This window comes from Taudactylus pleione, unplaced genomic scaffold, assembly GCF_031769625.1.
Source record: "Taudactylus pleione unplaced genomic scaffold, aTauple2 ptg000009l, whole genome shotgun sequence".
Classification (NCBI taxonomy): Eukaryota; Metazoa; Chordata; class Amphibia; order Anura; family Myobatrachidae; genus Taudactylus; species Taudactylus pleione.
Genome location: NW_028284412.1, coordinates 11,180,961 through 11,193,834, shown reverse-complemented (window position 1 = coordinate 11,193,834; position 12,874 = coordinate 11,180,961). Strand labels below are relative to the sequence as shown.

Sequence of the window (12,874 nt, the reverse complement as noted above, 5' to 3'; positions counted from 1 at the left end):
CTCAGACTGTGGCGACTGTTCATCTTTCAGCAGGACAACGACTCTAAGCACCAATATATCAAAGGAATGGCTTCAGGACAACTCTGTGAATGTCGTTAAGTGGACCAGGCTTGAATCCAATTGAACATCTCTGGAGAGATCTGAAAATGGCAGTGCACCCAACCTGATGGAGCTTGAGAGGTGCTGCAAAGACGAATGGGCGAAACTGCCCAAATATAGGTGTGCCAAGCTTGTGGCATCATATTCCAAAAGACTTGAGGCTGTAATTGCTGCTAAAGGTGCATCAACAAAGTATTGAGCAAAGGCCGTGAATACTTATGTACATGTGATTTCTTAGTTGTTGTTTTTTTTTTATTTAATATGCAAAAAAACTTTTTACATGTTGTCATTATGGGGTATTGTGTGTAGAATTTTGAGGACAAAAATTAATTTATTCCATTTTGGAATAAAGCTGTAACATAACAAAATGTGGAAAAAGTGAAGCGCTGTGAATACTTTCCAGATGCACTGTATTTGTGGGGGGCAATATGGTATATATTTTTCTGTGGGGGCCATCCAAATTTTTTTTTTTTGTGGGGAGCAGTGTGATTTATATTTATTCTGTGTGGCCAGTCAATGTGATTGTTTTTCCTGAGGGGAGCAATGTGTTTTGTTTTGTTTTTTTTGTTTCTGTGGGGGCCAATGTACAGTATGTGCATTTTATTCCTGTGGGGGCCAATGTATGTGCATCGTCGGGATCCAATAAACAGTTTTGAAAGTAGGAAATGTTTTTTTTTTTTCTTTTCATGATTCAGAAACAAGTACAAACAGTATTTTAATGTTCCTGGATCAACACCAAGCAGATTATCGGGCAAGAACTGAATAGGCTAGTGAGCCAATGCAATTTTGGAAAAATAAAAATAAATGATTTAAACACAGGGTGGCAAAAGTAATAGAGTGCGATTTGGCAAATGTGGCGATTATTTAAAAGAAGAGAAAATGGCACTAACTAGCGTAATTGCACGTACGCACAACTCTGTATAGTCATATATTCATCTGATATGCCCTTACTAAATGTAGCCTATCCGCAAACACCCCTTCCAGTATAAGTAGAGATACAACAGTTATATACAACTCAGCATAGCTTGGCCCCAGAGCATGCGCAGTGTGAAAGCACAGACGGTGTAATGGTTAGCATTACTGCCTCACAGCACTGAGGTCATGGGTTCAATTCCCACTACGGCCCTGTATGGAGTTTTTATATTCTCCCTTTTTATAACTCCTGGTAGGTTAATTGCGTCCCAACAAAAATTAACCCTGTAAGTATGTGTTTACATGTGGTAGGGAATTTAGATTGTAAGCACAACTGGGACAGGGACTGATGTGAATGGATAAATATGCTCTGTAAAGCACTGCAGAATGAGTGTGCGCTACATATATATAATAATAAAGCATGCATGAATAGTCCACAAAGCAGTCATCAACACTGATAATATGATGAAGGCTGTTCTATCCCCGCTCACTCTAAACCTGGAGACACACAGATGAAAAGGTGACAAATAGAACAAGGTGGCCTGAAAAATGAGTCTTCAGCCCTTTTAGAATGGGATGTGCAGAGGATTTGTTTAGTGTAACATACAGTACAACTTTAAGAGTGTTCTTTTTATGGTACGGTAACAAGATTCCAGTTACTTAACGTTTTGGATGAAATACAAGAACTAATAGTGGGAAGACTTTTTGGCATTTGGGTTGTTCAAATGCAGGAAAGGAAGAGAGAGGACTGCACTTTAATATTGGTGGGCGATAGTGGCCACACGCAATTTCCCAACTCAAGCTAGGTAGTTTTCCGGTATATTTCCTATTAATTGTTCACCACAAACCCTACATTGTAAGTGCCTTTAGGGCTATTTCACACCTGCCGGTTTTCACTGGCCGGCAAGAAACCAGGCAAAGCCGGACGTTTCTTTTGCCGGCAATCAGTGCCTTTCACATGCAACAGTTTTGAGCAGTTTTTAAATGTTATGTTTCTTTATGTATTGGACAGGCGTAGCAGCACAAACTCAGAAAAGCCGGCCGGTGTGTGAAAGGAAACATTGTAACATATACTTCACTGACTTGCAGGGACGGAACGGGCACGGCAGCTGTCCTTGTCAGTGTATATTCCCAACCGTAACACGGCGACCGTGCCGTGACGCCTGAAACATCCTGGATTGTTGTGAAAAGGGACATTATAATATATCTGCCGCATAGGGGGGTGAATTCAATTAGCCGCTGTAATTTACAGTGGCTAATTGATCCCCTGAGGGCTATTCAATTAGCCCCGAAAACAGCAGTTATCATGGATTTTATTTCTCACCTGCCTGAGTCAAACACCCCACCCCCTATATCCCCCTCAATAATTAGCCCCGATATTGCGGAAAGGTCCGTGACCTTTTGACAAGATTCTGTGTTTTGTCGCTGGAAAATAGATATTTTTTGGGCGCAAAAAATAGGGGCTAATCGGATAGCCTGAAAAAAAAAAAAAAAGTGTGAAAAACTCCCATTTTCCACACCCGAAAAAATATTGGGCTAATTGAATGCCCCCCTTAGTGTCGCTACACCAACTAATTATCTAGGGCTTCACTAGATGAAACAAAGTAATTGGGGAAATTTATTATTTTCCTTGTTCTGGCTGTTTCAACTGCCCTATTAGGAAATATCAAACAAATCATTTTATTGTATCATCTATCAAAAGGAAGTCCAATCTGCCAAATTATTTGGATTATTTAAGAAGTTATAAAAGAAATAAAAAAAAAATTATTTCTATTTAAACCAATTCCGCAAAATCTGGACTGGTCATTAAACAGCGAAAACTCTTCAGTCATCAAGTAATTAAGCAAAATAGCAATAAAAACAAACAAATCAGTCACAGAATAGAGGTTCCATTATTTTATTTTGTTCCCAAATAGATAATGAAACTGATCTATGGACAGAAGACCAGAAAAGGATATGAGGAAGTGCACATAACCCACCAAACCATCTACCAGTTCCAGAAGAAGAGCTTGCTACCATACTTGGATGGTTTTAGTTCTCCTTCAATAGGAGTGTTGGCCTCTGGTCTTGGCCTTGAGTGGTAGACATTTTCTGGGAGAGGTCTGTCAGTCTTCACTTTTGTGACCTAATACAGAAAAGAAAGGGATGGCATTTTTTTAAATCTAATAAAGTAGAACAGACAATGGTAAGTTATGTTTTCCATAGGATGCAAAACATACATCGCACACACTGCTTTCAACTCCACAAGTGCAAACAATAGCATTACTCACAGACGATTAGATGCATCAAACCATGGAGAGAGATAAATTACCAACCAATCAGCTTCTGTCATTTTACAAACAGACTGTAAACACATCCTGTAAAGTGACAGTTAGGAGCCGATTGGTTGGTGCTTTATCTCACAATTTTATCTCTCTCCAAGCTTTTGTGAATAGACCCGTTGACGAGAGATAAAGTACCAACCAATCAGCTCCTGTCATTTTTCAAACAGTCAGTAAAATGACAGGAGATGATGGGTTGGCACTTTATCTCCATTCACTTTCTTCCTCCAAGGCTTAGTACATAGACCCCTAAATGTCTATTTAAAAAGAAATAACTACATTTTCTACCAACTATATTATGCTAAAATGAGGCAGATAGATTGTAGCAAATATCTTAAAAAAAAACAAAAAAACACCTTCAGCTTATATTAAATGCGGCAACTAATACACGTAATGATATTCAATCATAAGTTCAGTAATAATATTTTTCACTATATGAAAAGAATATGCAAAATTGCAAACAAAGACCAATGAGTGTTAATAACCAAATACTTCTACAGATGTGTTTGGAAAATGACAACTTTGCTGCAGTCGTGGCTCGCCAGGTCCCGTGAGACTCTGCTAGCAACGGGCGTCTTTTTGGCTGACAATGTGTCTAAGCCGCAAGGTGATGTGACTAGAACACACCAGCAGACGGTGGTGAATAATTGGATATGAGAACCTTGTATATCTGTGTGAGCGACTGAGTCTCTGAATCTGTATACAAAGGGCTACAATGTAGCAAACACAACTTTTTTATTCAAAGTTCCATTGTGGTTTATATACAGACTCAGGTAAACGTATACGTATATACAATTGCGCAGATCTAATTAAATCAGCACAGTCTGCTGGTGTGTCTTAGTAACATCACAACTTATGGTGCGTACTCACGGTACGACTTTTATGAGCGATTTGAACAATGTCGTTCATATCGTCATCGTTCACTTTTTTGCAGTCACCAGTACCTGACAACGACCAATTCCTGCATGAAGGATAACGTTACCCATGGTCTATAGTGAAGCTATCAGTGTGTACAACCAAAATAGTTTTACCTGCACTTCAGAAAGTTGGAGGGAAATCTATCAACGATATCTATGGTTGTTCAAGTTGTTCCGTGTATGCAGCATTAGAAGCATTTCCGCCAAAAAAAAAGAAGAAGAAAAAAAAAAAAGACGCACGACGCTGGCAGAGTAGTCTGGAACCTGCCGGCTCACGCCAGGCAAGTCGCGCTACTTGGCTTATTGCGTTTAGGTGTTTATGAAGACACATCTGTAGGTCACGCAGAGTATGATAGAAATGTTTACAAATAACTTGGAGCACAATAGTAAATAAAATATTAGGAAAGAGGAAATGCTTAGGGGATTTTATACAGTGCAGAGAGTTCAATGATGCACAGAAAACAATTACAAAAAATAAAGAAAGAAACAGAAAAGATCAGGAACATAATTACTTTTTAGTTGACAATAATTATTCACTACACAGTAGTGAGATCTCTTCCCAATACAGATCCACTCATTCTCAGTAAGAGTAGGAGTCCTATCTTCTGATATACATGTTTATTGGTCATATGTTACCATGCACTCTGAGCTATAAGAGCCAAATTCTGGTCATGAACTAGCTGCAGTGTCATACACGGTCTCATAAATGTCTCATGGACACATCAGTAGATAAGCATGTTTATTGAACTTGCAATGTTATGAAAACTTGAATAAAAAAACTGCAAGTATACAGAACAATTACAATATCAGTTATATCTTAAAAGTCTAGCAACACGTATTGGGATGGGGAGTATATTTCATATGAAAGATGTTCACTGTATGCATATATTAGTTACTAACATCCTACTGCAAGTCCAACATTTGTTAATCATGTGGTGATAGACTTACATTATAGGTTGTAATTATACGAGGGAAATTCAAATCTTCTAGATGTTTTGCTGCACACATGATAAAATAAGGAAGTCTAACATCGCTAATTTTTTTTTTTTGTATTCGTTTATTAAACAGAGTTAGCAATACAATGAATTAAAAAAAATTGTCGTAGTCCATAATATGAGTATATGGCATATCAAAAACAAACAAAGTAAAATAGATCAGCTGGAATAGGGAATGTAAACCGAAGAAAAATAAAACGGAAGAGGGTTAAGGTTACTTGAAGAGCCATACTCAATTGCGGAACGGGTATGGAGAGACAGGGGAAGGGACCAACAAAAGTTGGAGCTTGATTAAGTTCCGAAAGAGAGAGAGAGAGGGAAAGGGGGGGGGGGGGGGGGGGGGGGGGGGGTCGATGGAGAAGGAGTAAACAGTAGTAAAAAAGTGTCAGGCAGAAAAAGGGTTAAAGGGGAGATTAAGTGGGGGCGAGTCAGGGGGAGAAGAAAGGGTAAGAGAAAAAAATAAAAAAGGAGGAATAGATAGAGGAAAAGGGAAGAGAAAAAAATATATAAATTATATATGGTTGTAGAGGGGAGAGTCAGGGTGAAGCTAACCGAGGCCTGGGATAGGCGAGTTTTGAAAGGCATCCCAGGGATCCCAAATGGTATGGAACTTCCAGACATTATTGTTCTGTAGGCTGGTGATATATTCCATTTTTGCAATAAACCAAATTCTATTCAGAAGCTCCTGGCGGCTGGGAGTGCATGGTACTTTCCAGTTGCGGGAAATTTGGTATTTGGCTGCACAGGAGATATGGAGAACTAATTTATTGGAAGTGTTGGAGATGGAGTCAATCGGAGCACAAGGTAGAAGATTAGCTGGGGTGGGAGAAATCGGGGTGGGGATAATTTGGGATAGTAGAGAATGGACCATGTTCCAAGACAGGACAACCAGCGGGGAAGTCCACCAGGTATGGAAAAATGTTCTCAATTGACCACAACCTCTCCAGCAGAAATTAGAAGAGCTAGGATAGATCTTATGAAGACGTTCCAGTACTAGGTACCATCTAGTATACACCTTATAGCAGGGCTCGACAAATCCCGGGGGCCAGGTCGCCATGGCTACCAGATTTTTCTGCCTGGCTACTAGATTTTGCAGTGAGGGGGGAAGCAGATCCTCATCAGTTCCAGCGGAGATTCGTGCCTATAGTTTTGCGGTGTTCATATCATGCACAGGAGGTGCATGTGCTGAGTGCTGCCGGCAGTGACTGCTGTGCCTCTGTCCATCCCGGCCTGCACTGATGACTCCTCTCCGTCCTGGCCTGCTCTGATCCCTGCTGTCTGTCCCAGTCTACGCTGATCCTCCAGTACGTCCCATATCTCAGGCTGCATAGAGCTCTCCGGTAGTAGGGTCTATGCGTGGCCAGGGATTGCGGAGCAGCTACAGAGGGATAGTGGTGTGACCACGAGGGGAGGGGGGTTTTGTTGTACTTTCTGGCACCATTAATTTATGTGAAATGTGGTCCATTATTAATGGCGGGTGGAGCAGGGGAGCTGTGCAGAGCAGTAAGGGGGCCTCCATTTTACTGTATCCATTCAACTGTGACCATTATGTGGACTAGTATAGTGTGTATATCAGTTGCATAACACACAGACCTGTACTCCTCACTCACTCCTGTAAATTTTTTTTTTTTTGGTGGGGGGGGCTGGGGGGGGTCTGGCTTCTAGATTCTAGAAAAATTTGCCTTATAGGAATTCTCGCGGATGGCCACGCTCATAGAGCATCTTGAAATGGTCAGACGTATGGCTTCCCACGCTTCTTCCCCAAGGGAGAAGCCGAGATCTAGTTCCCAAGCTAACATTGCTAATTTTATTACACACCTTTAAGGAGTGTGAGTGAAAAATAGCTAACAGCAAAAAAAACCTGTCAAAATTCAAGAAAAAAAAATAGCCTTTCCAAAGAACACAAAAATATATGAATTCTAATTAAGGTCTTATGTGAGCAGAAATGAGAGCATGGCTTTCTTTAAACAATAAAATACATGCCAATGAAATACCACATAACTACACTACACATATATGAAAACATAAATATATCACAATAAGTTGCATATAAAATATATTAATATTTAAGCAGTCACCTGCGGCATCACCGGCTAAGTAGGTCCACCAGGAAAAAACAATGTATATCACCTTAGGACAGAGGTTCCAAAATGCAGTCCTCAGGGCTCTTCAACAGTGCAGGTTTTAGAGATATCCATGGTTGAGCACAGGTGACTTAATTAGTACCTCGGTCAATTTGATTTAACCACCTGTGCTCAACCATGGATATCTCGAAAACCTGAACTGTTGAGGAGCCTTGAGGACCGCGTTTGGGAACCTCTGCCTTAGGAAGCATATATACACTATATGGACAAAAGTATTTGGACTCCTAACCATTACACCAACAGTGAATGTAATGACATTGTATTCAAATACATATACTTTAACATGGATTTGTCCCCCTTTTGCAGCTATAACAGCTTCCACTCTTCTTGGATAGCTTTCCACAAGATTATGGAGTGTTTCTGTTGGAATTTATGCCCATTCATTCTGTAGAGCATTTATGAGGTAAGGCACTGATGTTGGACGAGAAGGCCTGGCTCGCAATCTCCGTTCCAGTGCATCCTAATGGTGCTCGATGGGGTTGAGGTCAGGGCTCTGTGCAGGCCAGTCAAGTTCTCCCACACCGAATGCATCAAAACATGTCTTTACAGTCCTTGCTTTGTGCACTGGGGCACAGTCATGTTGGAATAGAAAAGGGCCTTCCCCAAACTGTTGCCACAAAGTTGGAAGCATAGCATTGTCCAAACTGTCTTGGTATGCTGAAGCATTAAGATTGCCCTTTACTGGAGATAAGGGGCCTAGCCCAAACCATGAAAGACAGCCCCATACCCATTATCCCTCCTCCACCAAACTTCACAGTTGGCATCAGCCAAACCTAGACTCGCCCATCTGACTGCCAAACAGAGAAGCGTGATTTGTCACTCCACTGAACACGTTTCCACTGCTCCACAGTCCAGTGTCGGTGTGCTTTACACCACTCCATCCGACGCTTAGCATTGGACCTGGTGAAGTGAGGCTTGCATGCAGCTGGTCGGCCATGGAAATCCATTCCATTAAGCTCCCGTCGCATAGTCTTTGTGCTTACATTAATGCCAGTGGAACTTTTGAATCTTCAGCTATGGAATCAGCAGAGCGTTGGCAACTTTTACGCACCATGCGCCTTAGCTCTGAATTTATGTAGTCTTCCGCTTCGTGGCTGAGTTGCTGTTCTTCCTAAACGCTTCCACTTTCTAATAATATCACTTACAGTTGACCGTGGAATATCCAGCAGGGATGAATTTTCATGAACCGTCTTATTGGAAAGGTGGCATCCTATCACAGTACCACACTTGAAGCCACTGAGCTCTTAAACGACCCATTTTGTATCACAAATGTTTTCAAATGGAGACTGCATGGCTAGGTGCTTGATTTTATACACCTGTGGCAATGGGTCTGATTGAAACACCTCAATTCAAAAATTAACAGGTGTGGCCAAATACTTTTGTCCATATAGTATATATTCACAGCTGATAAGTAAATATTAAAAGATGAGCTGTTAAGTGGATCGAGGGACACTTGAAAAAAAAAAGTGATAGAAAATGTGAGTTATGTCCACAGATAAGTGGCAAGAAGTGGGAAGGTATTAATTGTGTCAGTCTCAAAACTGAAGTCTCACCTTTGACAACTCTCCTAAATCTGGTCTCATCCAGCCAAGCTTGTCAAGGACACAGTTATCATATGCCTGTTGCTGTTTACGGCAAAAACGGAGTTCCAGTAGGTTATTATAGTCAAGACACGTCCAATATTCAGTGAAAGGCTCTGCACAATGAGCCTTGATATTCCTGCAAGTACAGTAAAAGTTAAATGAACTAAAATAACACATAATTCCCCCAACCCACATTCACAATTGTACGCATTAAATAGCATTAACTGTCATTAAGTACATATCAAAACAATTCACAATTTTGTTAGCATATTAATTTATAGAACAAAACTAACAGTGCCATAAACAAGTAACGGTCCCGTTACACACACAAAAAAAATATATATATTATATAAAAAATAAAAAAAATTAAAAACAGTGGTAATTACAAAGCTCACAGCTAACCCTCATATACAGGAGACCATCAGATATGGACAGACTAATCTCCAACCTTTTAAACACAAGGAGGCAGATTCTGATTTGGGAGCACTGCAAAAAAGCAAACACACAAAGAAAAAAAAAAAAAAAAAAAATACATGTAACTGTGCTCCACGGTAAAACCATGTTGAACTGCAGGTGAGTCAGATGTAAAATGTGCAGAGATTTAAGCTGGGTACACACTAAACGACCCAGCAATGCCACCCACAACCCCGGCGCCGACAAGTTCCTGCTCAATGGGATAGCCGCATCGCCTGATCTTCCTGCATGTATAAAAGATCAGGCGATGCGGCTGTCGACCCAACGGGAGCGTGCACTACACAATGCAATGCATACACACTGCACAATAGTGACTATTTGTTGTTCCGATGTGTCAGAATCGTTAACAATATCATGTAGAGTGTACCCAGATTTAAATTTGAGAGGGAAGTGTACAAACTCAAATCCAAATTGCAGTGAAACACTGAATTTGTCTAGTATTCGTGGGCTACATGCAAAATCAGCCAATATGTACCTTTCATGCAAAAATAAATGTATTTGCACCTCTTGCATTACAACATGGTTTGTTCCAGATACAAAGTTACTATTTTTTTGCTTTGCTAACAACTCAGAACCAGCCCCAAGAACTGATAACAGCTTAAGACCACTTTTCATGTCCAAAATCCTGCAGCAAAATGAATGACAGAAATTGTTAATAACTGAAGATATGAATCTGCCAGGACAGTACCTGAAAAACTGCAGGGCACATTCATTCACCTTTTTGCCTTCAGACAGACACTTTCTGGGGTCCTTCTCTTCCCAGCGACATAACATAAATTCCTTATTAGCTTTGTCACATTGGGACCCGTAGTGGTGGGCTGCAGCCTTTAGCACAGCAGAACTAACATTGATCTTTTTTTTGGAGGAAGAAAAAAAAAAAAAAAAAAATTCAGATGTTTCTATTAAATGAAAAAAACAATTCACAAAACCACAATTCTACATTTCTGTATTTTTAGCACTACCAGATCAACATTGACATTTAAGTTGGTTATCCATATCAACTGTGTCCCAAAAAAATACCAAAGCCAAATATAGCTGCCAGACAGAGGGTCAGTGTCCTCCCCAGAATTTTTTCCAGCCGGGTGGCATCAAAAAGTAGCCGGGTGGGGGCCTTCGCAATTATGCGCGAGCCGGGAAAAGGGGTATCTCCCTTACCAATCCAGCCCGACAGGTCTCAGGCTGCTCCCCCACTGGCTCTCAAAAGTGCCCATTATGCAGTGCCCCCTGTATTTATGCCCTTTATATAGTGCCCCCTGTAGTTTTCCACTTTATTTATGCATTTCCCTCTGTAGTTTAGCTTTGCCCTTATGCAGTGCCCCCAGGCTGAAGTATTGCCCCCCAGACTGGTCCCTTATACAGTGCCCCCAGGTTTAAATAGTGTCCCTTATGCAGTGCCCCCAGGCTTATATAGTGCCCCCAGATTGTTCCTGGTCCCAGCCCAGAACTTACCTTTACTTGCTGGCCACTCGCGCTCCCACTCTCGTTGCCTTGTGCTGACTGGATCTAACTAGATCCAGCAGGCGCGCAGGTAGGCTCCTCACCTCGCGGGTGACGTCATGACATCACCCGCGCAGTGCATCACTGGGAACGCTTGCCTCTGAAGCTTCTTTAAGTGGGGGAAAGTGCAGTTTTTGCCGGGCGATGTGCCCGCAGAAAACAGCCTGGGGAGAACACTGGGGGGGGGGGTGTTTCCACGTGGACCACATAAAGTTATTGGGTTTTGGTCGCAATTCGATGGGCACTTCGGAATACCACGTATACTGCCGAACGCCACGTACAGTACATGCAAGGGGAATTAGGAGGCATTTGACACTTACCAGTGAGAAAAAAAAAGTAAAATATATATATATATATATATATATGGCGTGCGGGATGCCGACGGTCTAAACACCAGTGAAGGTAAGTATTACGGTGTTAGGGGGGAGGTTAGCATTAGGTAGCGGGGTTAGGCATTAGGGGGAGAGTTAGGATTAGGCACCGGGGAGGGAGTGGTAGGATTAGGGGGAGGTTAGGTTTAGGGTGTGGGGAGGGGGGGTTAGGGTAGGGAAAATACTTACCACCAGTTCTTATGGGTGTCGGGATTCTGGCAGTCGGGATGCCGCTGTCGGTATTCTGGACAGCAGCATCCTGACAGCCGGAATTTCATACCCAACCCATATATATTATATCTATATAAAATCGCTGCAGTTACACGTCTGTATGGATGGCTTTTCTAACGGGTGTCTGAAGGAGCTCTTAAGGAATTGGTTAGGGCATGAGGTACAAAATGCCTGCATTGTTATACTATCACTGTAGTCAGGATAAGTACCCTGCATAAACACAAGAACAATACAGTAACATGGTATGACCACATAGAGATGCAGGACCCAGGCTCGCATACACAGCAGTGACAGCACCCCTGCTACGTGCACACACACTATACATAGACATCTACCTCCCGCACTGACAGCTCATCGGCCGTGGGTAAATCCACGGTGCCCGGCATGCCTGCTTCTGTCCCTGGAAGGTCAGCATACTGCGCAGGCGCGATACGTCTTCCGTGTGGTACGTCATTGCGCGCGTTACGTCATCACGTTGTGTTACTTTTTTTTTTCCTTCCCAGAGGTGATCTCCTTCTTAACCCCCCCAGTATCCTCACGTCTTATTGGGCTGCTGGCGTCATGTGACCCCCCCAGTGACTATGGCTACGCTTGGTTTTGCGTTGCCTTGGTGACGCCGGCAGGGAGTTGATGGAGTACACTGGCAGTCAGTACCATGGGGAGCAGCGGAGTGGACGGTACGGTGGGGGGTCGGGAGTAATCAGGGTTGGAGCAGGGGCTAACAAGGAACGCACAGGAGAGAACGCACGCACATGCGCATGCATCGCACTGCGTGTGAGCGAACTAGCCAGTGCGATCGGGTTAGGGTACGCAGACTACACGCACTGTATACGCAGACCCCTCAGATATTAATTGACAGGAAGTGCTGTTTGTGGGTGGTGACGGGAGTTGCTCAGGCAAACGCAGGCGTTATAACGCTATTATAGGGACGTGCATAATTAAGGCAGTGCGGCGACATACGCAGCCATACCGTAAGCTGCACACAGGAAGCGGCTAAAAATCCTGCGGCAGGTCAGGTCTACCACTGTTATGCTAATGAGTCTGATGGTTCTCGATGTTAACAATGTTTACGCTATCTTGCATGCTGATCTGGCTGTGTGTAAAGGGAGATGGGCGGCTTAGTATGGGGCTGGGCATCAGCATCTTTTGCTGTGGTCTCCATGCGTATGCGTTGATTAGCATATTCTCGCAGCGGATGGGTGCGTGCGTCTTCATTCATGCGTTCCTTGCTGAATCAGGCCCTGGGTTAGTTACATGGAATGTAAGTAGCTATCTGTGGGCCTGATTTAGCAAGGAACGCAAGTACCGAGCCACTGAGAAAATATGTATC

At 42.5% G+C, this 12,874-nt stretch overlaps 2 protein-coding genes across 2 annotated transcripts in view; one reads left to right on the top strand and one right to left on the bottom strand.

Moving 5' to 3' along the window:
• Positions 1-2,892: 2,892 nt before the first annotated feature.
• NDUFA8 (NADH:ubiquinone oxidoreductase subunit A8) lies at positions 2,893-12,037 on the bottom strand. The gene is made up of 4 exons (XM_088466671.1): positions 11,880-12,037; positions 10,134-10,297; positions 8,942-9,107; positions 2,893-3,136 (listed from the first exon to the last, which is right to left on the bottom strand). Exons 1-4 carry the CDS (start codon positions 11,928-11,930, stop codon positions 2,999-3,001), a joined length of 519 nt encoding a protein of 172 aa, XP_088322797.1. The 5' UTR covers positions 11,931-12,037; the 3' UTR covers positions 2,893-2,998.
• A 36-nt stretch (positions 12,038-12,073) lies between these two features.
• MORN5 (MORN repeat containing 5) overlaps positions 12,074-12,874 on the top strand; it is a 118,297-nt gene continuing 117,496 nt past the window's right edge. Inside the window, exon 1 of the mRNA XM_088466684.1 lies at positions 12,074-12,221. Within this exon, the coding sequence (XP_088322810.1) occupies positions 12,175-12,221 (47 nt within the window). The 5' untranslated portion in view covers positions 12,074-12,174. The remainder of the gene's footprint in view (positions 12,222-12,874) is intronic.